Consider the following 21,345-nt stretch of genomic DNA (forward strand, 5'->3'; position numbering starts at 1 on the left):
TCCCTAAAAAACAGAAAAGGAAAACAGGAGCAGGTGAGGTGACCTGTCCCAGAAGAGGTGGTTAGCTGGTCACAGGGCCGACCGCCATCCTCCCAACGGCTCCTCCATCCCTAGATCTCGCTCCCTTGCCCGCGGGCTCAGCCTGACGTCTCACCTGTGCAGCTCATCATCAGAGGGAGAGTACTTGGAGGTGACATCCGCAAGGTCACCAAAGATCTGCTTGCTGTAAACAGTCAGCGAGGAGAGCAGGATCAGCTCCTGCCACGTGGAGCTGAGCAGGCAGGTATAGTCCTTGATGGAGAGTTCGCAGAAGAACGGCAGCTTCTTGATCCAAGCAATCTGCCTGAAAAGCAATTCATCCGCCAGACGACACAGCAACGCAAACAGCTCTGCCTGAGTCACTTTATACCTGCAGGCACAGTTAATATGAACGCATAAAAACAATTAACAACATTGAATGACATCATCTGATGAGGCACTTGAAAAGCAAGGCAAATGCCACAAGAATTCATGTTCAAGTGTCCAACATGCCGGCGCCCAGAGCGTCACCTGGCAGCGGGAGCCGCGATGGCCAGCACCCAGCCTGCCCGGCCAGGGGCTGCGAGGGGAGCCCCCCTGACCGCTGGGGTCACCCACCCAGTCAGCACCCAGCCCACCCGGCCAGGGGGTGGCTCGGCCTCAGAGGCAGCCCTGCAGCTCTCACCAAAGGAGAGACTACCCAGCTCTTTTCCATCCATGTGTATTTTTCCAGCTACTGTGCTTATTCACTTTTGCACAGTTAATGCAATCTCAGGGCTGAAACCCATCGAACTCGCTCCCGCGCAGGCTCAGCCTGAAACCCCAGGCAAGGTCCGTGCACGCCAGCTCCAGCCCCAGGCAAGGGCAGAGGCCACCCACGGGACGTGCTCTGGTTTGCTGCTCGCACTACGGCTGCATCTTCTCCCAGGAGATGTGCCCCCCGTGCTGTGAACACACGCACCCAGCCACCCCCCGCCGTCAGCAGCCTCTGCCGCACAAGCTGCAGCCGTGCGTGCAGGCAGGGAGAGCCGGGCCCAAACGCAGCCAGGAACGCGCAGCTCTGGGCAGCCTCTTGCACCGCGCCGCGCGCACTCACCCGTCCTCAATGAGCATCGGTGTGCCGAGCGGCTCCAGGTCCTCCGCTGACACTAACTGATTGATAAGAGTGTGCGACTGGGGGTCCAGGCTGCGCGTTTGGGGGGGCATCAGAGCCGAGTGAGCAGAATAGCTAAAAAGGTGCGGGAGGTACTGATAGTGCGTGGACACCGGCGTCCCGATATACTGATCCCTGAGTGCAGCGAATCCATTCAGCTCCACGGACCTACTGGAAAAGGAAAAGCTTTTTAATATACCCCAAAAATTCCAGCCGATTCGTTAAAACATTGCATCCAGCTCCATCAGAAATGTTAATAAAAACAGGGAGGAAAAAAACAGAATGGAAAATGCCTTTGTATTTAAACCCTACACTGGAAATAACTGAGAGTCTGCAGACCAGAGGCCTTACGCTTGCCTCATGTTGAGCCTGGCTCAGCGCTAGTTCCACTTAATGGAGATCTGGGAACTGCTGCTGAGCAGCCATTCGGGGAGTAAACCAGAAACCCAACTGTACGAGGCATTTCCACTCCGGCTTCCTTAAAGGGCCAGAATTTAGGATTGTAAATTAAGAATTTGCACAGCCAGTGAACACAAATATCTCCTAGCTTAAGATGCAGCTAAAAGCGAATGGAATGCGAGTCTGAGATTCTTGCCATACTTACAATCAAACGCTGCACTAACAGTAACTGACATTAATGTAACACCATCAATTAGTAACCTAAATGGAGTCATGCGTTTTCACAATCTGAGCACGGTGGAGAAAAAACAGCTTATACAGAATGAACAGTGAAAAGTAATCAAGTTCTCACAATCTGCAGAAAAAACTATCAATACAAATTAAGAGATCTATTTTAAATACAATTTTAGCTCAGTGTTGCCTTCTTTTTCATTTGCTCATGAGTGTTTCACGTCCCAGTTCAATTCTTTTCAATCCAGTGCTGTCTTTCTCAAAACGCAATTAGAGATGAAAGAATCCACAGTATGCTCAGTTTACACAAAGACGCACTCACAGTGTATTTCTCCTACATTGACCCAAAGTATCCCTCAGGGAAAGACAGTCAAGATGTGCAATTCTTCCAGGGGTCATTCTCACCTTGAAGATGGAGTAGAAACGGGTGAAGGCTGGTTGCTCTCAGAAACTCCATTTCCAGGGGAACTATGGTCACTGTCTCCGTTGTTGCTCCATGACATGTTTGCCTCTCCCTCAAATTCTTGCCCAGACATAATTCTCTCAATCTCTTCCTCTGATATCTGTCAAATACAGGACCATTACGGTTACGTCAGCTGAGAACAGAAGTAAGGCAGAGCCTCTGTACATGAACACCTTGACCGTACGGCCACATCCAACAGAGCTGAAACCACCCCGCACCAGGAGAAATGCTTCGCCAGTCCTGCAGATATCACATTTTTCCTTTACATTTAACACCGTACATGAAAAGTTCTATTTACAGCTAATCACGGTGATCTCCAGTGCCTCCAGTACAATTCAAGTGATGATAACACAGTAGACAGGAATGGACACATGAAAAGATGATGTCAAATACACACAGCGACGAGCCGTAAATCAGCCACTGTCACACAGTGAAAAACCTGGGAGTAATTGAGGCCAGTTCATCGGGAACATCACTCAGTAGTCGGCAGAGGTAAAGGTAAACGGAAGGTGAGGTGGGCTCTGGTTTGATAAAGCAATTGAGAGAGGCAAGGTGACATATAAAATTAGTCAGGAAAACGTTTACAGGGAATCATTGTTCACTATTTTTCCCCAGATGAGAACCAGGTGGCACCTAAAGAAGTAATCAAGCATCTAATACTTAAAACAAGTATTAGAGAGTAATATATATGAAGCTAAAATGGACTTAAAAAAATAAAAAAATGGAGTTCACGAAAGTATAAAGTTTCAAGAAAGAGCTGGGTATGTTCCTGGAGAAATGTTCCATCGGTAGTGGGGAAAATGCAACATGAAAGTTTCTGGGCTTTTTTTTTTTTTTATTTCTGTGCATGTCCCTTAGTGAGGCTGGCACAAAATACAGAAAGACCTCGAGTTAACATGCTGCAAGAAAGTGCAGTGAACTCTGAACATCATTTTCAAGAGCCAAACATTGCTTAGATAGTTTATTCCAGTCTCGCAAAATTGTCAGAAAAACTTGGTAGGCTTACCCAGATAGAGACTCTGAAGAGTGGAATAGCTAAATAGTGTCACCCCAGGAACGGAGATGATGGCATAACCTGTGGTCCAACATCGACCGATCACGCAAGTCTCAGATGAGCAAGGGCCCACTCCGGCTAGCAAAGGCTGCTGTTTTACTACAGCTACATTGCTCAGAGAGGCAGTAAAAATTGTTACCTGGCTAGAAATGAAATGGTTGTTCTTCCTTGATAGACCCACGCAGGCTTTAAGAATCAGTAACTAATGCTGTTATAAATATGATGTTTGCAAACAGCAGAAAATGTTCCATCATTACTAAGAGATTTTTTTATTATTTGAGCTAGGCTCTCTCTGATGCTGACCACAGGCACGGCCGCACTGTCTAATTCTTGCCTTTTTCTCAGTTTGCCTCGGAGGACCTTACTGAGCAAGCAGGGCATCGGGCTGCTTGGCTTCTCGTGGTTTGGTTTTGGACTGGGGTGAGTAGTCTCTTCATAGGCACAGAGGGTCACAGAAAATGCTTTCAGTGTTATTTCTGTTTTATTAAAATAAATAGTAAACTTTTAAAAGACCGCTTTCCTAGAATCGAGCTGGAAATGGCCATCATTTCTCACGCGTGCAGTACAAGCTGTTGTGCTGAATTGCCTCGTGCTTTACAAGACATCTCCAGACAAGCTGCGCCATCAATCAGCGAGACATTTACTGGGTGCCCCGCTTGCAACAACTGAAGGAATTGCAGCAGGCAGCCCGTGAGATTTACTGGGAGCTGCGGAGGGACGGACGTCCTTGCGCGGCTCACAAAGGACAGAGCACCGTGATGGCCGGAGACTGCCCGTGAATTCACATAGGCACGCTGGGACTGCGCCGTGGCCCCTCCGGGGACAAGCACGCACCGCGCCTTATTTACAAATCTACTGTTCATGACAGGTATTTCTAACGCTTGTGGAGAGCCAAAGCCCTGCTACGCCAGCAGGAGGCACGGGCAGGGCTGAGCACGGCTCAGTCAAATCAACCCCAGCCCCATCCCACGCCGAGCTGCTGCCACGGCCCGAGCTCGCCGCCCACGAGGTGCGTGCCAAGGCCAAGAGAGCAAAAGCTGGAGGGAGCCGTGGAGAAAGGGCCGGACATGCTCACCTGGACAGGTCCGATGCTTTTGTTTCTGCCTCCTGGCATGCCATCTTCTCTGATTGCTGAAAGAAAACAACCAAACCTTAGTGAGGAACACTGCTGTTCAGTCTTCCAGAAATACATAAGAAGGTATCTGCTATTTTTAAAAAAATCTTTGTATCTTAAAAGATTCATTTTGCTCATCAAAGCAGTTTACACAGAAACCTCCAGTGCCTTCCAGGGCACTGGAGAGCGCGAGCAGCACACACCACGATCCTCACCCCGAAGGGCATACACACATCCATGGGGCTACAAGCATTACCCAGGGAGTTTAGCTACTTCATGTGACCCTTGAGTGACAGGTCATGAAGGAATAGCAAGTCCTTTATCACAGTTAATTCCAGAATAATTTGAGAAGTGGCACACGGAAAGCAACCCTACTTCACCCCTGGAAATAACCCAACGGATGCCCACCATGGCTAGAAAATGAAATGCGAACGCCGGCATTGCTAACTCCACTGCCCGCAGCCCTGCGAACCACCGCGGGCCAGACTGCACCTGGAGAGACACCAACCAGTGCTGCCCACAACACAGAGATAAAGCACTTCAGTGGGAACGAGTAACACCGCTGTCTTCAGAGGGTCAGATCTCCTACAGCTATCACGGAAAACGGAGGGGAGGTGTGTTACCCAGCCGGTTGCATGCAAACCTGTTGTTTAAAAGCCGAGTTCCTAGACCGAGCTATGCAGTTTGGAAGGGCAGCCTAGTTTCTCAATACAGCAGCTGCATTTTTAAGGCTCTTTAAACTATTTCCAGGGAACTTCAGTGAAGTCCAATTAAGGAGATTATCCTGAAGCTGCTTCTCTCCCTTCTTCTTCCCCCTGCTTTTCTCTTTATTGGCAGAGCAGCTCTGCAGAAGCCGACAGCATTCGAAGACCAACTCTGCTCCTCGTGCACCTCCTCTCCTGGGCCGGGTCCCCCCTGTTTATCAGGTCCCAATCTCTTTCCCACCACGACCTGGCCAGACTTGGCAGGAGGCTCTCCCCAGCTGCGCAGTGACCTTGCTGCTGCCGGCCGGCCTCACCCTGCTCGGCACACAGGCTGCAGGAGGCTCTCCCGAAGCAGAAAATGGCACAAAATTTAAGGAAAAATTTCTGTACCAGAAAAGCCACAGTGCTGCTTGATTTTAGATGTCCTCAGCTCAAATTGTCCCCATCTGCCTCGGTGCTGCACTTGCAATTCAGGGATTACACACACGGGTTCACCCAAGGCAATCGCAGCAAGGCAGAGCTCTTGGATGTAAACTGCATTTTCCTGAATGGTAACCACCTAGTCAAGCAATGCAAATCACTACACAAAACTGTCCTGATGATTTATAACTCCGTCAGCCCATGACCAGCAGCAGAGCGATCCCTGTGGCACCTTACAACACCAAGTTATGAGATCAGCAATAGAGTTTTAATCCTTCTAACGCAAACACCTCCATAGAACAGCAAGTATTTTTATTTGAAATGCCAGATAGCGTTCATTTAAGCACCCTGGAGAAGCCACAAACACAGGACATAAAACAATTATGGTTATCTTTTACACCACACGAATCTTTTAAGCTATAGCAAGACAACAAGCACATTTTAACAAACAAGGCTGTTTATTTTGTATGAAAGCTCTTTCAAAAAAACATTGGTTTCTCATTAAAAAAATGTGGCTGATGTAAAACTAAGCCGTCATGGTTAGCTCTCTATTACTCCCTTTAGTTCTTTTTTAACTTAATGGAACTACAGTAACACTTTTTCAATTTTGGGGGAATTTCTCTAGTTTTCCAAGATATTTTATTGTTAATTGTGATTCAGAAAGCATCTCAGCTAATTCCATTACAAGCCACGGACATAAATTGTCTTGGTCTTTTGAGTTCAAAGTGTAATTGTAGCAGACGTTAGCTTACATCTTCCTTTTCTGAGTCCACATCATCTTACAGGACGCCCTGGAAAATCTGCCTCTGCAGAGTTTACAGTTCTTCTTAACAGTGGAGACAATGTTGGCTATCACCAGGCTGGTCTTTATCCTCCCGTGGCCTTCTGCCTTGCCCACCAGCAGGGCTGCAGCTCTATCCTCCAGCTCCAGCAGAGCTGCCCTCCCTGCTGAATTGGTTTGATGAGCTGCCTTTCAGGTTGGCAAAGACAGCCAGCTACTGCTGAGGGCAACACTTTGCCTGAACTCCAGCACTCTGAACTCAAACGCACCCGGTAAAACCTTTAACCCCTGGGTGCTAAGGTGAGTTTGTAGTTTGGCTGTGCAGGTCCTTGCAGCAGTGGGTGCCATTTAAACCAGAGCTCTATCCACAGCATTGCCCAAGCTCATGCATATTATCTTTAAGACTGGTGATATTTTTCAACAACTGGAGGGTAAACGTATCCTACTACTCTTGAAACCATTACCAGCGCTCCAGCAGTTCTCTGCTGGCCAGTGCTTCGATGCTCTCCAGACTGCCTTGCCAGACCCGCCACATTCCTGCAGGCAGAGCATCCGTCAGCAAGACTTGCAGGATGCAAACTGACTTCGTTTATTCTTGTAAACTCTTACAACCGTTCCTAGTCTACAGGGAAGAAAAACCCCACACCTGGGAGGAGCTCGGCAATACTTTGCATCTGCTGCGACACTTGACTTGGGTATCAGCGAGGACAAATGCACGTTCTGCTGCAAAGCTCAGCCTGCGTGGACCAGCACCATTCCCTGCTGCTTGCAGCTCGGATTTTGAACTCCCCTGCCTGCCAGTACACTCAAGATGCTTCACTTAAATGGGATTTTTGGAAGTCTTGCTAGTTGCACAACCTAGCCAAGATCGGCAACAAAATGTAGCAATATTTTTGCTGGTGGTCCATCAAAAAAGGCTTCAAGAGACCTGGCTGGTGCCGAAACACAGATGCACTCCGCAGAAGAGCTGTCTGGCACAGGGCTGCACGACAGCCAAAGCCTCCTCAAGCAGATTTTCCTTCAAATGTTAAGCTCTGTGCCTTACCTGAATTTAAAAATAACTATATCAAAAATAACTATATTGAGACCTAGTTATGAAGTAACTTTGCAACTCAGTTATACAATAATTTGGGCACCGTGGCAGGAAGAAAATGCTCCTCAACCTAACGCTCCTGCCCCTCGGCCGCCGCCTGCGGCCCTCCTCATCCGCCGCAGAGGCTGTACCCGAAAGTCACGCGGTGCTGCGGGGGAGAACGGGGGAGAACGGGGGAGAACGGGGCAGAACGGGGGAGAACGGGGGCAGAACGGGGGGCGGGCGGCGGGCGGGCCGGCAGGTGGCGCTCCGCCCCCGCGGGTGAGCCGCGCCCGCCGCTCCCGCAGCGCGCGCTGCCGGCAGGGGCAGCGCGGCCAGGGCCCAGCGGGCGGGAGATGGGGCGTCGGGAGGAGAGGCGGCCGCCCGGGGCCGGCCGCCGCGATGGGCTCGGACGACCGCGCAGGGCCGGGGCGGGAGCTTAGAAAACGTGAATAGCTTGCCCCGGTTTGTAAAACGCTGAGGAGGAGCGCTGAGCGGGTCACACTCAGACACTTAAAATAGGCGAGCCCGGCCAGCGCCCCGGTCACCCAGAACTACGCCCTTCAGTCAAAAGATGACCGGGACCAGCCTGCCTTCCCCATCAAATAAAACTCCCAAAGATAATTTGTAATCAAAGCAGTCAGCAGATAAGCTTTCCATCTCAGCCCCGAGACACATTTTCTAAGGAAGATCCTAGTGGATTTGCAGTAAATTTATGGAAGTTTTAGTGCTTCTGACAGGCGGCTTTCATATGAACGATGACAGTAAAGGCATCGATAGCTACATTTGAAAAACATGATATGACACTTCTGTTTGGCGGCCAGGAAGGGTCCCCCCGCCGTCCCACCTGCATGCCCAGGAGGGAGCCACGCAGCCCCTCTGCCACAGCAGCACCCACTTCTGCTCAGAGTCCTGCCTGTTGCCGTTAAGCCAAGAAATCTCTGCTTGTAATCGGTAACAACATTTCCAGAGATTAAAGTCAAAAGATTGGAGTGAACAGTAGAGACATGACACCGAAATAAATCCCAGTCCATTTTTTATTATTCATTTCTGAGCTACTTAAGATTTTCCATCCTGAAAATGATAGCGTAGCATTTCGTCACCTCTGCACACGTAGGGACTGTCCCCAACACCTCTGGCTGTCCCCAACCCAGATCTCACTTGTCTCCTCAGTGACCTCCTACCTGGCAAAACCACCTTCGGCATTCCCCAGCTCCACACGCCGCTGCTGGGAGCCGTGCGTCATCGACCAGAGACGGGCCGTCAGCGAAGACCCTCACACCTTATCACTGGGCAGCAACTGCAGGTCTAAGCTCCCTCCACAACAAACGGGTGAAGTCTGACTCAGATCTCTTGGGATTTTAAAAGCCTATTTAAATGCATTCATTTTTGCCATGTCAGTATATGGAAGCATAGAAATAGTGACCACTTCGCTCAGAGTAAATGCAAGGACAGATCCGTCAGGAAGGACAGTAACAAACTGTTTCCTTCCCTGAAAAAAGGGATCACAACAATCAGTTCTCCAAATATTTATATGTGCTTTCTATGCATACAGTTTTTTCTTCCGATACAGTAACAAAGTCGTTCAGGAAGAATTTTTTATCCATGCATAATTTTACTGAAGTTTGACGTTTTCTTGTCAAGAATTTTAGAGGCAGAATTGCAATACAAAATGGCAGCTGAGGAAGGGTAGCATGCATTGCTAACACTGGCCGCAATCTGTACCTCCACCAGTAAAAAGCCCAGTTTTCTTTACCTTTTCGGTTCATCCCCATCTGGAGGCATTTGAGCAGCCGGCAGTATTGGCATCTGTTGCGCTGTTTGCGTGACATGACGCAGTTCTTGTCTCGACTGCATCTGTAAACCCGCTTGTTGCAGATGCTCCTTTTGAAGAATCCCTTGCAGCCCTCGCAGGAGATGATCCCATAGTGCAGCCCCGTAGCTCTGTCCCCGCAGATCAGGCAGGTTCGCTGATCCACCCGCTCATCTGGAAGAGAAGACGAAAGGCTTTGTGGTCAACAAAACAGTCCAGAAATTCTCAACAGTAGCAAGAAGAATGAACTAAAACCCAAGTTTGTTTAAAAACACAGCCTCTCAGAAACACTTAGTCACACAATTTATCAAAAATGGAAGTAGTTTGGGAAACGAAGTGCCGGTCAGATCACGAGGAGCACAGTTACAGCTGTAAGAGGCCACATGGCTGCAGTGCCTGCCGTGACAGAGACAACAGGGTCTCCTCCCTCCATGGGCAGGAGGTCAAACCCATCACCCGGGGCCCAAACGAGTCCCGGAGCGGCTTCCCTGGCACTACCTTATGTACTCCCTTAACAAAGAACAGAGATGAGAGCAAAGAAATGGATGATGTTTTCTCATCAGTGCGGCACAAGCATGCTGCGCTGCCCCAGTTTTATTCCCAATTTTCAGGTTTTTCTCTGAATGCTCCTCTCGATGCCCAGTGGTGCCAGCACCCGCTGCAGGCAGGGAGTAGGAAAACCCTTGAGCTTCTGCAAGTCAGTTTGACGAAGAGGCAGCCGGCTGCCAGGCTCCTGCAGATCCATTGCACAGCGCGGGAGAGCAGCAGCGCATGGCTGCAAGGGGAGGCTCCACCTTTCACTTTCCCAGTGCCAGGACAGGACCCTTGGAGCGGGGGCGAGAGCACGGCTCTCCCCGGCAGCCTCCATCGAACTTTGTGCTGTTGTTAGCAGACAGGAACAGAAACCCTGAGGGGAAAAAGGGTCTAAAGTGCCCTGCATCAACTACACAGACCAGGGAGTGCAAATACAGAAATCGTGCCGGCTGCACACCAACGAACGTGGAGTACCGTCACACCTTGAGTATTCCCGGGGGCAAGCAGAGGGACCCGGCCATCTCCTCGCTTCCTCCTGCAGCTCCAGCAGCGCCAGCAAAAGCCTCACGGCACAAATCACCACCCAGAACCCAAGTGAATTACGGTATTCATTATTACAGAAATGATGGTACAGTTAAGCCACAATGACGTGATTCTACTGTTCCTTTTCCAAATCTTTGGAAGGCCTTCAGATGGCTAAAAATGTAAATTGCAGGACTCCCAGCAACAGGAGCTGTCACATTAAATTCAGTATCTTAAGATTCTAACATTGCCTCTGAGACAGAGCAGGGACGATGCACAGCTCAGCGAGAACCTGCGAGCAGGCAGCGATCTCCGTAGACACCAACGTCAAATGGAAAGGAAAACGTAAATGATGGCTGGAGGGACCCAGGTAGTTAACCCAGATGGATCCTCGTTACCTTGCATCTGCGTAGGGAGGCCTAAACCTTGCTTCAAATTAACAGTCAGCTACACTTAAAATAATGCCAGCAAGTTGCACCAGAAGCTTTTCCTGTAGCAGATGTTTAGCACAGCCAAACCGCTTAACCCCTCACACGCCAGGCCAATTTGCCTTCCCCCGCCCCAGTGTTTTACCCCATTAATATCTCGATAGTTACACATACAGCTGCACTTCAAAGATGGGCACTATCAAGTACGTTCAGGGGAACACACAAATCTGCAGTATACTTCATGGGGTTGCTTTCCCAAATGTCAAATAATCATTACCCAGATGACTAGATGACCCTGGCCGAGCAAGGTGGAGGCACCGAGGAACAGAAAGGACATTGCTTTGGTTTGGAGCAATGAAACTCGAGGAACCACACTTCCATCTTTCAGTCAGTTGCGCACTTCCTATGGATGCTGGTTAAACCACATATTTCTGGTATTTCTTGGCTTGAACGCATGACTGTGCAATCTCCAACAGGCAGAAATACCCACAGCTAAAGCAGGACCCGGTGGCAACGGTTCTCTGCAGCTCCCTGGGGACGGATGCCGCACGTGGTTCTCCACGCGAGCCTCGGGTACCTGGAGTTTAACTTCAGTGTCTCGGTCCCTTCCCCCTGGAGTTTGTGATATATATATTTAATCACATTTAGTTAAAGGCAAGCTGCTTAGGAGACACAAGAAGTGCACAGGCTTTGCAGGCTGTGCTGTGTAGGAAGTTATTCCTCTACAGCCCAACTGTTCAAAACGCAGAGGGGAAGGTGGGACAGCCCAGACCACACGGCATTTCAGACCTTGCTGGCGTAGTCGGGGAGGAGAGCAGCCAGAGCTGCTTTTCTCTTCCTCTGACACGGCCGCGAGCTGCAGAGCGAAGGCACTCGAGGGCCAGTGCTCCTTTAGGTATGTCCAGGTGAGAGGAGCGGAAGAGAGTGACCCACATGGCACCCTCACACCTCAGCAGGGACAAAGGCTCCTTCCAGACAGCACCCGAGTGGCCACAACGACGACAAGGGAATTACAGCGGTGCTCCGGTGTGGGCAGCACAGGGTCATACGGTTTGGAGATGATGGGTCTCGACGGGTAAAGGAAAGTGGTTGAGAAGATGAATAACAGGAGGTGGGGAGAGGGCAGTAAGGGAAGGGAGACAGACAGACAGACCAGGTCAGAAAATCAAGGAGACAGTATAAAGGACAGAAAGAATAAAAAAAACCTTGAAGAGCAAGGCGAAGGAAAAGAAGGGCACAAATCCAAAACAGAGAAACCATCCGACACGATTACTCTGAAAAAGATAGCACAGCCAGAGCAGGAAGGGAGGATGAAGCCGGGCACAGCGCTGGGAGGATGAAGCCGGGCTGAACCGCTGCCTTACGCAGGAGATGGAGCGGGGCACGGCAGCTGCCTGCGCCCACCGTCCCGCGCAGGAGCTAACGAGAAAGCTCCGACTGGGCGGACGCACAACTACACAAATCCTCATCGTGCCTGGTGTGCTACCCACACCCCTTGTTCCCGTTTTGTATCACTCAGTGAAATGATGCAGACCTTGAAAAAGCCCAACCTTCGGACGGCACCGGCTTGTGAAGATGAGCTGGTTCAAACTCACTTCAGCATGACAACACCGAGCCTGGTTTTCCTCACTTAGATTTGACCAGGGAGTCTTCCGAGACAAAGGTGTTTTTATCTACGGGATTTTTGGAGCAGCAGGAGGTAGAAGTCACAGTGAAGTCCCCTCCAATCTTGATAAAGACTAAGCAACCTGACAAACCAGTGTGTAGCTTCTTACTACTGGAGAACATGTGAACGCAATAGAAATAAATGAGCCAAATGTATTAGGATCAGAAATGAAACCAAGTAAAAATCTAAACCAGCTGCTCTTACTCACAAGCAGCTTTCTCCATAGTTTAAACCCAGTAGAAACCATAACCAATCTGCATTAATCTTTAAAAGGTTTGCTAACGCACAGCATGCAAATTTGCACTTTTCTGCAAATTTCACTGCAATCGTTATGAAACCTTAAAATAAAGAGATGAATGAAGGAAAGGCAAACTTCAACTAAAGAAACATTCGTGGTGTCATCACCACACTAAAACATTCCCAGTTTTACAGGACAGACAACCTCAGGTATGTGCTTAATGAAGACTGCAGAGGAATGCTGGTAGAGATCAGGACTGGGGCTATCTGAGCATCTCGCTGAAGGGAGGCAGCTAAACATGACTTTGTAGTCACCAATTGCATAATCTCCACCTTCAGCTATCTGGTAAACACTGGGAGGGGGCCGGGGGATTAGCCGAGGACAGAGGAGTCCTCTATCTGCAGGGCTTAGCTCAGCCTCAGCTTAACTCCTGGCCCTCCCCCTGCTCCCACCAGCAGTGCCATAAATCGCGGGCGCTGGGGGATCCCGGGGTCAGCAGCAACAGCCGCGCTCGCCGCCGGGCACGCCGTGCCGCGGCTGGGCAGGCTGGGGCGGAATTGGGGAGCCATGAAACTACCGGCTTACACACACGGCAAAAGGCAGACGAGGACGCTGTGGATTGCTGCAGCATCACGGCGCAGTGCTCCAGCCCGCAGCGTCCCGCGGCGGATCACGGGCCTCCCTCCTCACCGGAGCACGTTGATGGCCAAGGATGTAAATGAGGGCTCATTTCCAGGCACGGCTTTTTTGTTGTGGGAAGAATAGGGCCGTCGCCTGGCGAACATGGGAAGCCTGGATGATTAAAGCGAGGAGAAATCCGAATCCTTCCCTCGCCGTCCCCATCTCCCCGCTAGCGGGGCGACGGCGAGATGGTGTGAATGGCCCCATCGCTACAATAACTGCACATGCCTCCCTGCAGAAACTGTTAATTGGGTGCGTTCCCAGATTAAAATTCACCGTAGAACAGCAGCACACATCACGGACAAAGACACAGACCTCCAGGGACTAGAGAGGTGCCCGTACACCCTGTAAACTGCTGCTCAAACAAAACTGGTAGATAAAAATAATCACCTACAGAAAGTCTTAGAGTTTCAGAGGCTTAAAAAAATCCTGTAGGAACCGTGACCAGGCCCAAGACGCTCCCCCTGCGGCCCATGGGTTTGCCGGCTCCTGACCTTTGCTATTTTTCACCCTACTTAATGCAAGCGCCTTGTGTAGGCGAGTGGTGGGACAGCCGGGGAGAATCGCAGCGAACTTCACAGAAATAGTAAAGCACAGGCAAATTTTAGGCAGTTTTGCGCTGGGGGTGCTCTGAACTCCCTTAACCTTGAAATTTCACTACAATATTAAAACACATAGTAAGTATAATAATTTTAAAGCAAGTAGCCCTCCCTCCTCCCTGGCTCTGTTACCTCTCCTCTCACAGATTCCTCTGGTTTCAAAAGCCATACAAGACAACGTAGGTTAAGAAACAAAGCAATTGTTAAGAAGTTTTTTCAAATATCTTGCACATGTTTTATTTCAGAGAGAGAGGGCTGAGGATGCTTCCCCCCCCTCAATTTTCCTTATGGGTCTTACATTTAGCAAACTCATACACGGGATATTCTGGCTTTGTTCTCACAACCCATTGTACCAGGGGCCACTAAATCAAACAGTTGCTGCTACGACAAAAGCACTCACAAAAATCTCAACCTCATCTTGAACCCTGAAGATTTTTATGGCTACTCCCTCGCTAACCCCTCCCCGAAGCCACATTAAAGGATGTATTGTTTTCAGAGGTCATGGTAGGTTTCATACCACATTTTAATACAATTCTCCAAGAATATTATGATGTTACACAAGAGTCACAGAAGACGGTGTGAGAAAGAGAAGAAGTCTCTACTTGTCTATGTTTTATAAGGCAAACGGTAGAAGCAATACACCTATTTTTTAAAAGACTTGCTTTTCCCCTCAGTGGAATCAGTAGTCCTGATAATTTTTAAAAGAAAATACCTATGAATTTCCAAAAGGAAATACCTTCGAATCCTGCTGAAGCACACGGCAAAGACACGTACCGAAAACACTGAAGTGCATGAATGAGCATACAAAATACACAGCAAATAGATTTTGTATGGGGACACACGTCCAGCCTTCAGCAAGCCCCCGTCACTGCTCCCACCTGTATCAATCCTGCGGACAACCACCCCGAGCAGGCTACGGGGAAGCGCCTTCGCCGTTCCGAGCGCGGGCGGGCAGCACGGCCGCATTCCTGGAGAGGACCAGATGCTGGCTTCATCTCGGCAGCTCCCCACGGCTGCGAGAAGGATCGCACCCATCCCGGCAGATGCACTTTAAAACCATAGAGCATCTACAGCTCCCTGTGAGAGATCTACCTTGGACATAAGACCGAGTGTCGGTGCAGCCAGCTTGTGTGACTTGCAACATCGGTGCTTTATAACGGAGGAGAAACAAAGACTTTATTTCCTAGAGCAAAGCCAAAAGCGAAGGCAGACACCCTCACCCAAACCCCCAGAGCAGACGGTGCTGGGATTTGGTCCTGCTGAAATGCGAGGGGGAGAACGCAGAAAGCTGCAGTTTGCAAAACTTCCCATTTAAACAACAGAACATGATTTACAGACAAGAAAATCTTTTGCAGATGAAAAAAAGATTACAGATGACACTCAGCACTGCAATCCCTCAATATATTTAACATTTTTTCAACTGTGTATCATTTATTTTCTTCGTGATTAACTCACCCTATCACACACACCCCGCAATACCTTTAGCTGGGTTTAAATCTCAAGCTGCTAAATAGCAGCTGTTTGGGGAGGGGGAGATCTCACACATGTGTTACTTAAATCCCAACAAAATCTCGCTCGCCTCCCGCCTCTGATGATGCCTCAAACACAAACAAATGTCTTAAAGGTTTCTTTTTCCCCTTATCTTTCCTAACGATCTTTTTCATAATCAATTTTTAGTTTCAAGAAAAACATCTTGTTAAATTCAGTACAGAGAACTGGGGCGACTCCCCCCTCACTGCGGAGTGCTGCATTGTCCAAGCAAGCCCACCCCCAAAACGCGTTTGCTTAAGGGGCTTTTCTTTAACTTATAATCGATGAACACAGGGATTAAATTTTCTGTTCAGTGGCCCCTCCCCGGGACAGCAGCGACCTCGGCGGCCGAGCCCATCACCGGGCACACAATGGGCTGGGGCGTCCCGCTCCGCCATCAACCCCGCGGATGGGGGTCCCAGCCCCATGCTGGATGCGGGCGACGGCACCAGCGTCCTGCCTGGCCAGGCTGGGCTCAAAGAGCAGATTGTGCTGCCCCGGATCAGGCTGGCCATGGTAAGAGCCTGAACAGAATTAACCCTCTGTGAACTAAAACAAAAACATTTGTGTGCCCAGCTGGGCTAAAGGTTAATTTAAATGGACAAGCCTCCTCAAGTCCTTTAAAAAAAAAAAAAAAGAAGGGGAAAGAAAGAGACCGCCTGCAACCTTATTCTCTGTACTGTAAAAAGATGTTCTACTTACGGAGACACAGAGAGCGCGGTCACATTTTAAAAAGCACCGACTGAGTATTGAAAAGAAAAGAGGATAAATGCTGCAACAGAGAAATGGCCAGCGCACCTCATCTTTGCTTTCCCTTTCCAGTAATTAAATCCAAAACTCTCAGTCTTATTCCACACTGATTTTGTTTCTGCCAAAGAAGAGTTCAGTCAAAAGAAAACCCTCATAAAAAAACAGTAATCATTGGTTGCTCTTTTTCGTGTAGGTATAAATCAAGAGCGTGCAGCTGATGAAACCCATCACCCTTCCCTTCCGCGGGCTGGGACCCATCACTATTTGCATATCAAAAACTCATCTGCGAAATGCAACTTCTCCCGGAGAGGCTGGCAGCCCCTCTCCCCCCGGCTCTGCCTCTCTTCCTCACCCCAACACCCAGCCCTGCGCCCCAGAGCACCCACGTCCCGCGGGACCCAGCCAAGCGCGGGCAGGAGCTGGCCGAGGGACGCTGCGAGACCATCGCCCCGCTCCATTGTGCGGCACCGGGAGGACGGGCGACAGGGCCTGATCCTTCGCTCCAGCCAGTTGTTGCACAAAGAGTTTGGAACAAAAGCCCACCGCACCAAAATGTGCCCCCGTTAGCCGAAACGGCAGTTTGCAGCTGCTGGAACAGGCACAAGGGTCTCCGTCGCGACCCACGCTCACACAGTTTGCAGAGCGACTCCGAGTTTAACCGGTGCTTTCCCAAGGGATCAACTTTCTCTAGTCCAACTTAAGAAAAATAAAGCTTTTTGCATGGTCCCCTGCCCTTGCTCCAGCATGGCCGTACGCTCCAAATTAAAATCTGATTTAGGCTCTATTTTTAAAAATTTATACATTACAAAGCAGTAAGATTAAAAACTGACTTGCCTGCCTAAAAATAATTCTCTTGGACCAATTTAAGTTGTCTAGATGTGCAACGACTGGGAATGATGCAGAAGTAAGAAAACCTAAGATTGAAACAACAACAAAACCCAGCAGCCCCTGCCTACGAGGAGGCAGGGCCTAGGCACAACTGAAAATAATGACTTTTCAAAACATGTGTTACCCAAACATGCAGTGTGCTTTCCCTAAGTATTTCGTCCTTATTCTGACAGAGAGCTTTGCCACTGTCTTCAATCATAGGGGGAAAAAAAAAGCTGTAAAATATCTGTGAACTAGTATTAGTCCCAGGAGAGATGGAGCTGCGTTATCAAGTGCCTACATGACCCCGATACTATCAATAATTAACAATACTAAAAAAAGCTCTTCCAGATGGCCAAAGGGATTAGGAACTTTAAAATATAAACAAATTAAGCCACAAAGCAAACTAATACCCTTTTTTTTTTTTTAAATTGCATAATCCTGTTCGCAGCTGAAGGCACGGCCAGCACCCCGCAGCTCGGAGCCGCCTTGAAAAATAAGGAAAGAAAAAGACAAACCCTTTAGGGCTGTTCACGGCCCCGGCCCCGGCCCCGGCCCCGGCCCCGGCCCCGGCCCCGGCCCCGGCCCCGGCCCCGGCCCCGGCCCCGGCCCCGGCCCCGGCCCCGGCCCCGGCCCCGGCCCCGGCGGGGGGCGGCGTCCCCGGGGCCGCGCACCCTCCCGGCGGCCGCCGCCCGAACAAAGGCCCGCGGCCCCGCTCACCTTCCATGCAGGTCGAGTCCCGCTTCATCCCCCCGGCGCCGCGCTCCTAGGGCCGCCTCATGGCGGCGGCGCGGCGGGGAGCGGGGCCAGCGGCGCGGGCGGGCGGGCAGCCCGGCTCGGCCATCGCCGCCGACCGCGGGCCGGCCCTATGCTAACGAGCCGTGATGTCAGCGCCGCCTCCGCCGGGCCGCGGGGAGCCGCGGGGCCGCCCCGCACCGCCCCGCGCCGCCCCGGCCCCGCGCCCCGCCGGGGGGGCCGGGAAGGGGCCGCCTCGCCCGCGGGGCCCGCCGAGCGCCGGTGCCCGGCGGGCCGCAGCGCCAGGGCAGCGGCCATCATCGGCCACCATCAGCCCCCCGGGGCCCAGAGTCGCGTAGATTTTCCACTGGCTTCCTCGCGCGGTCAGAGCCGTCTGCGGAGGTTTTAAACGAGCATTAAACGAGGTATTAGATGAGGTATCAAATGAACACGCGCGCCAACAAGTACAGGAATTTCTAGTATGAAAATTATTTCCTCAAACGGAGAACAACTGTTGGCCACAACTTCATTTTTAGATTCGATGGCCACTGAAACACGCCCTTGGGATGGCCAAATCCTGCCTTACCGCCAAGCGACGGCCGGCAGCACCCCCCGGCAGGCACAGCGCAGGCGAGGGAGGGCACCGTGCTGCCCACCAGCCTTCCCGTGCCCACGCACAGCCGAGCGCTCCCACGGCACAGCCGACGGCCGCAGCCCGCCCTGAGCATGGACTGGGACCCCCAGTTCCCACAGGTCTGGGAACGCAGGCGCTGCTGCGGTGGTCGCTGCGGAGAGGGGACCAGAGCCCTCCTCGCGGGGTCTGCGCAGGCCAGCCTGCGGGGATGGGACACTGGCGGCGGGATGCTCACTTCACCAGCTTCCTCACCAGAGGAACACATGCCCTTTGTCTGTGATAATACAGAGATTTCCGAAGGGTGAACAGTCACCACGGCACGAGCTCACGCTCTATTTCATAGTCTTCATTTACAGAAGCGTGGTAGTTGCCAGACAAGCAGGAGCACAACCTGCTCCAGCATCCCCCTCGGCCATGCCCAACACCAGCACTCTGGAGGAAAGCTGAAGAAACTGCTGCATAATCCATTTTCCATCCTCCGAGGCTGCTTAGCACAGGCTTGGTTTAGAAAAGTGATTCAGCATCAGTTTGCGTTTTTGTCATCAGCCCCACAAAAGCTGACTTGAAGATTAGTACCCAGACTAACATGGAGAACAAACCTGGCTCCAGAAAAAAATACACCCGCTGAGCCGCGCTGGGAAATCGGGGTTTCTGCCTTCTGCCTGCAGGTGCATTCTGCAATCAGCTTTGGAAGTGCCACAGGAGCATTTTAAAATTGGGAGTGAGGAAAAATCCAAACCACTGCCTGAAAACCAGCAACAGGTCAGGAAATACAAGTAGGCATGCCATCAGCAGGGACACGGGCCCTCCCAGGCCCCGTGAGAGCACGTCCCACGGGAGGAGGGGTATGGTCGATGCTGACGGGGACGAGTGAGCTGTTCTGGTCGCCTGAACCAAGCGGTGGCGTAGGGACAGCGGTGTGTGCACGGAGACGATGAAGAGGGTAGGACTGGTGCACATGCAGCTGGTGATGGACAAGTGCAAAGGTCAGTCAAAGGATCAGAACTTAACATGATCTACACCAGCCTGTCAGTGAGCTGGCATTCACCTTCCTAATGGCAACAGTTTCAGCAGCGCTACTGCTAGAATGGAGTTAAAATCTCACTGGCCATAGCTCCAACAAGAAAACCTGCACTACAATGAAAAACACTACATGAGACACTGGGTGTTTCCTCTTTTCCCAATTTCTCTCTCACCTGAGAAGAAAACCCATGCTGCTCATCCTCCTTGAGGCAGATCATCTCTGCCTCTAAACTTGGTGGCTCTGCAAACTTTCACAACAATAAATCCGTGGCTGATTTAGCTGCCTATCTCAAAACAGGTACTACCATGGCAGCACCGGTAACAGTGAGCTCTTCGTCAGATGCAGCCATGTGTTTCTCTGCACCAGTGAATGTTTTCAGGAAGCTCTTCCGCTCTTTCATCCTCCTCCTGGGATGAACTCAGCCTTGGATATTGCACAGTTCATGTGTCCTTAGTGCTGCAAACATGGGATGCTCAATAACCTGTCCCAGTTGTCAGCTGGGTTTGACCAAGCCCAAACCAACGCTCACCACACCAAGGCATTTAAGGGAATGGCCAAAGACGTTTCTGCCAATGCCCAATTCAACCTGTCCTCCAGATGTCTACACTGACCCCGTTCAAAATTCAGTCTGCTTCTGTTCCTCGTCCTGAGGACTGCAGGGCTCAACCATGCTCTGAGAAACGGCTGACTTAAAATAAACAAGGCACAGAGGCAACAAAAGAGGTCATATTTCACTTGATCCCAAGCCTGAAATTTTATTGCTTTCTGGTGACATTCAGCAATGCAAATAACCCCATGTGCACGCGAGGGCAGAGCTCAGCAGCGTCCTCCCCGCAGGCTGGGCACCCTGCTCCAGCTGACCCCACCTGGGCAGGGGGTCCGACCAGGCGGTCTCAGAGGTCCCTGCCAACCCCAGCCCTTCTATGATTCTGTCTATTCATAATCCTGTTTTTATCCCAGCAGTTCTGCAGGAGCAGGTGCATAATGCAGGAGCAAGCTGTCGCAAACCAGTCCTGCACTGGGCCAGGTCTCTGCTTTGCTTACGCTGTAAATCTGTAAAGTTGCTGTGTTGGTCCTTGACATGCTCTTCGGATTGACCTCTCTTTTTTTGCTTTGGAGGTTACCAAAGCAGGGCTGTGTGAGGAGCTGTTCCCCTGCCCTCGCAGCGCATGGCCAAGGTAAGCCATCCCCTGGCTGCGCTGTTTACACAGCTGTTTGCAATTGTGCCTGCTCCCAAATCTCCGCATTCTTCATCCCATGTGAGCACTCTGCTCGCTCCCGGCACCCCTCGGAGAAGTGTGACCAGAATGCAGAAAGCTTATTTTGTAACACCGCAGTGTGATGTGGACACAGCGATCTGAAATAAAGCAACTTAATCTGAGGATAACACGCTGACACGAAGTTGCTCAGACAACTGCTGTTGGGACTCAAAACAGAGATACACCAGAAAAAAACCCTGCTAATTCAGAAACAACTGCAAGTACAGACAAAACCCGGCTGGGAAGAAGATAATTGGCCAAACAACCCAAATCTTCCAAATTACTCAGAACTCACTCACATTAAATACACATGTCACAGTTTGTCCATAATAAATCCTTAAGGGCAGAAAATAATTGCAGAGATCTGGAACTGTTCTGTAAAATGAGAGGCCAAACTAGGAATGGGCAGAGGGCAGGAAAAAGACAAGAAAGATTAATTCCGTTGTCTGAACCAAACAGCCTTAAAGCAAGTCTGGTAAAAGGAAAAATAAAGTGGCTGGTTCTTATTTTAGCCTAAATCAGCCAATACCCACCCCAAACAGAAAAAGCTGACGCTATTGTAACTGATACCTAAAATTTTAGACTAACACCAGTTCATAACAGTAAAAGCCAAAACCATTGCCAAAAACTGGACAAGTGACTCCGCTGCCTGCCAC

General features: G+C 50.5%; 1 protein-coding gene across 1 annotated transcript in view; it reads right to left on the reverse strand.

Annotated features, from left to right (window-relative positions):
• The window catches only part of NR6A1 (nuclear receptor subfamily 6 group A member 1), an 83,081-nt gene that overhangs the window by 13,711 nt on the left and 48,025 nt on the right, over nucleotides 1-21,345 (reverse strand). The window contains exons 3-7 of the mRNA XM_075170862.1: nucleotides 9,166-9,396; nucleotides 4,394-4,449; nucleotides 2,207-2,364; nucleotides 1,115-1,339; nucleotides 155-409 (exon numbers count right to left, since the gene is read on the reverse strand). Of these exons, the coding sequence (XP_075026963.1) occupies nucleotides 155-409; nucleotides 1,115-1,339; nucleotides 2,207-2,364; nucleotides 4,394-4,449; nucleotides 9,166-9,396 (925 nt within the window). The remainder of the gene's footprint in view (nucleotides 1-154; nucleotides 410-1,114; nucleotides 1,340-2,206; nucleotides 2,365-4,393; nucleotides 4,450-9,165; nucleotides 9,397-21,345) is intronic.

Source organism: Calonectris borealis, chromosome 21, assembly GCF_964195595.1.
Source record: "Calonectris borealis chromosome 21, bCalBor7.hap1.2, whole genome shotgun sequence".
Classification (NCBI taxonomy): Eukaryota; Metazoa; Chordata; class Aves; order Procellariiformes; family Procellariidae; genus Calonectris; species Calonectris borealis.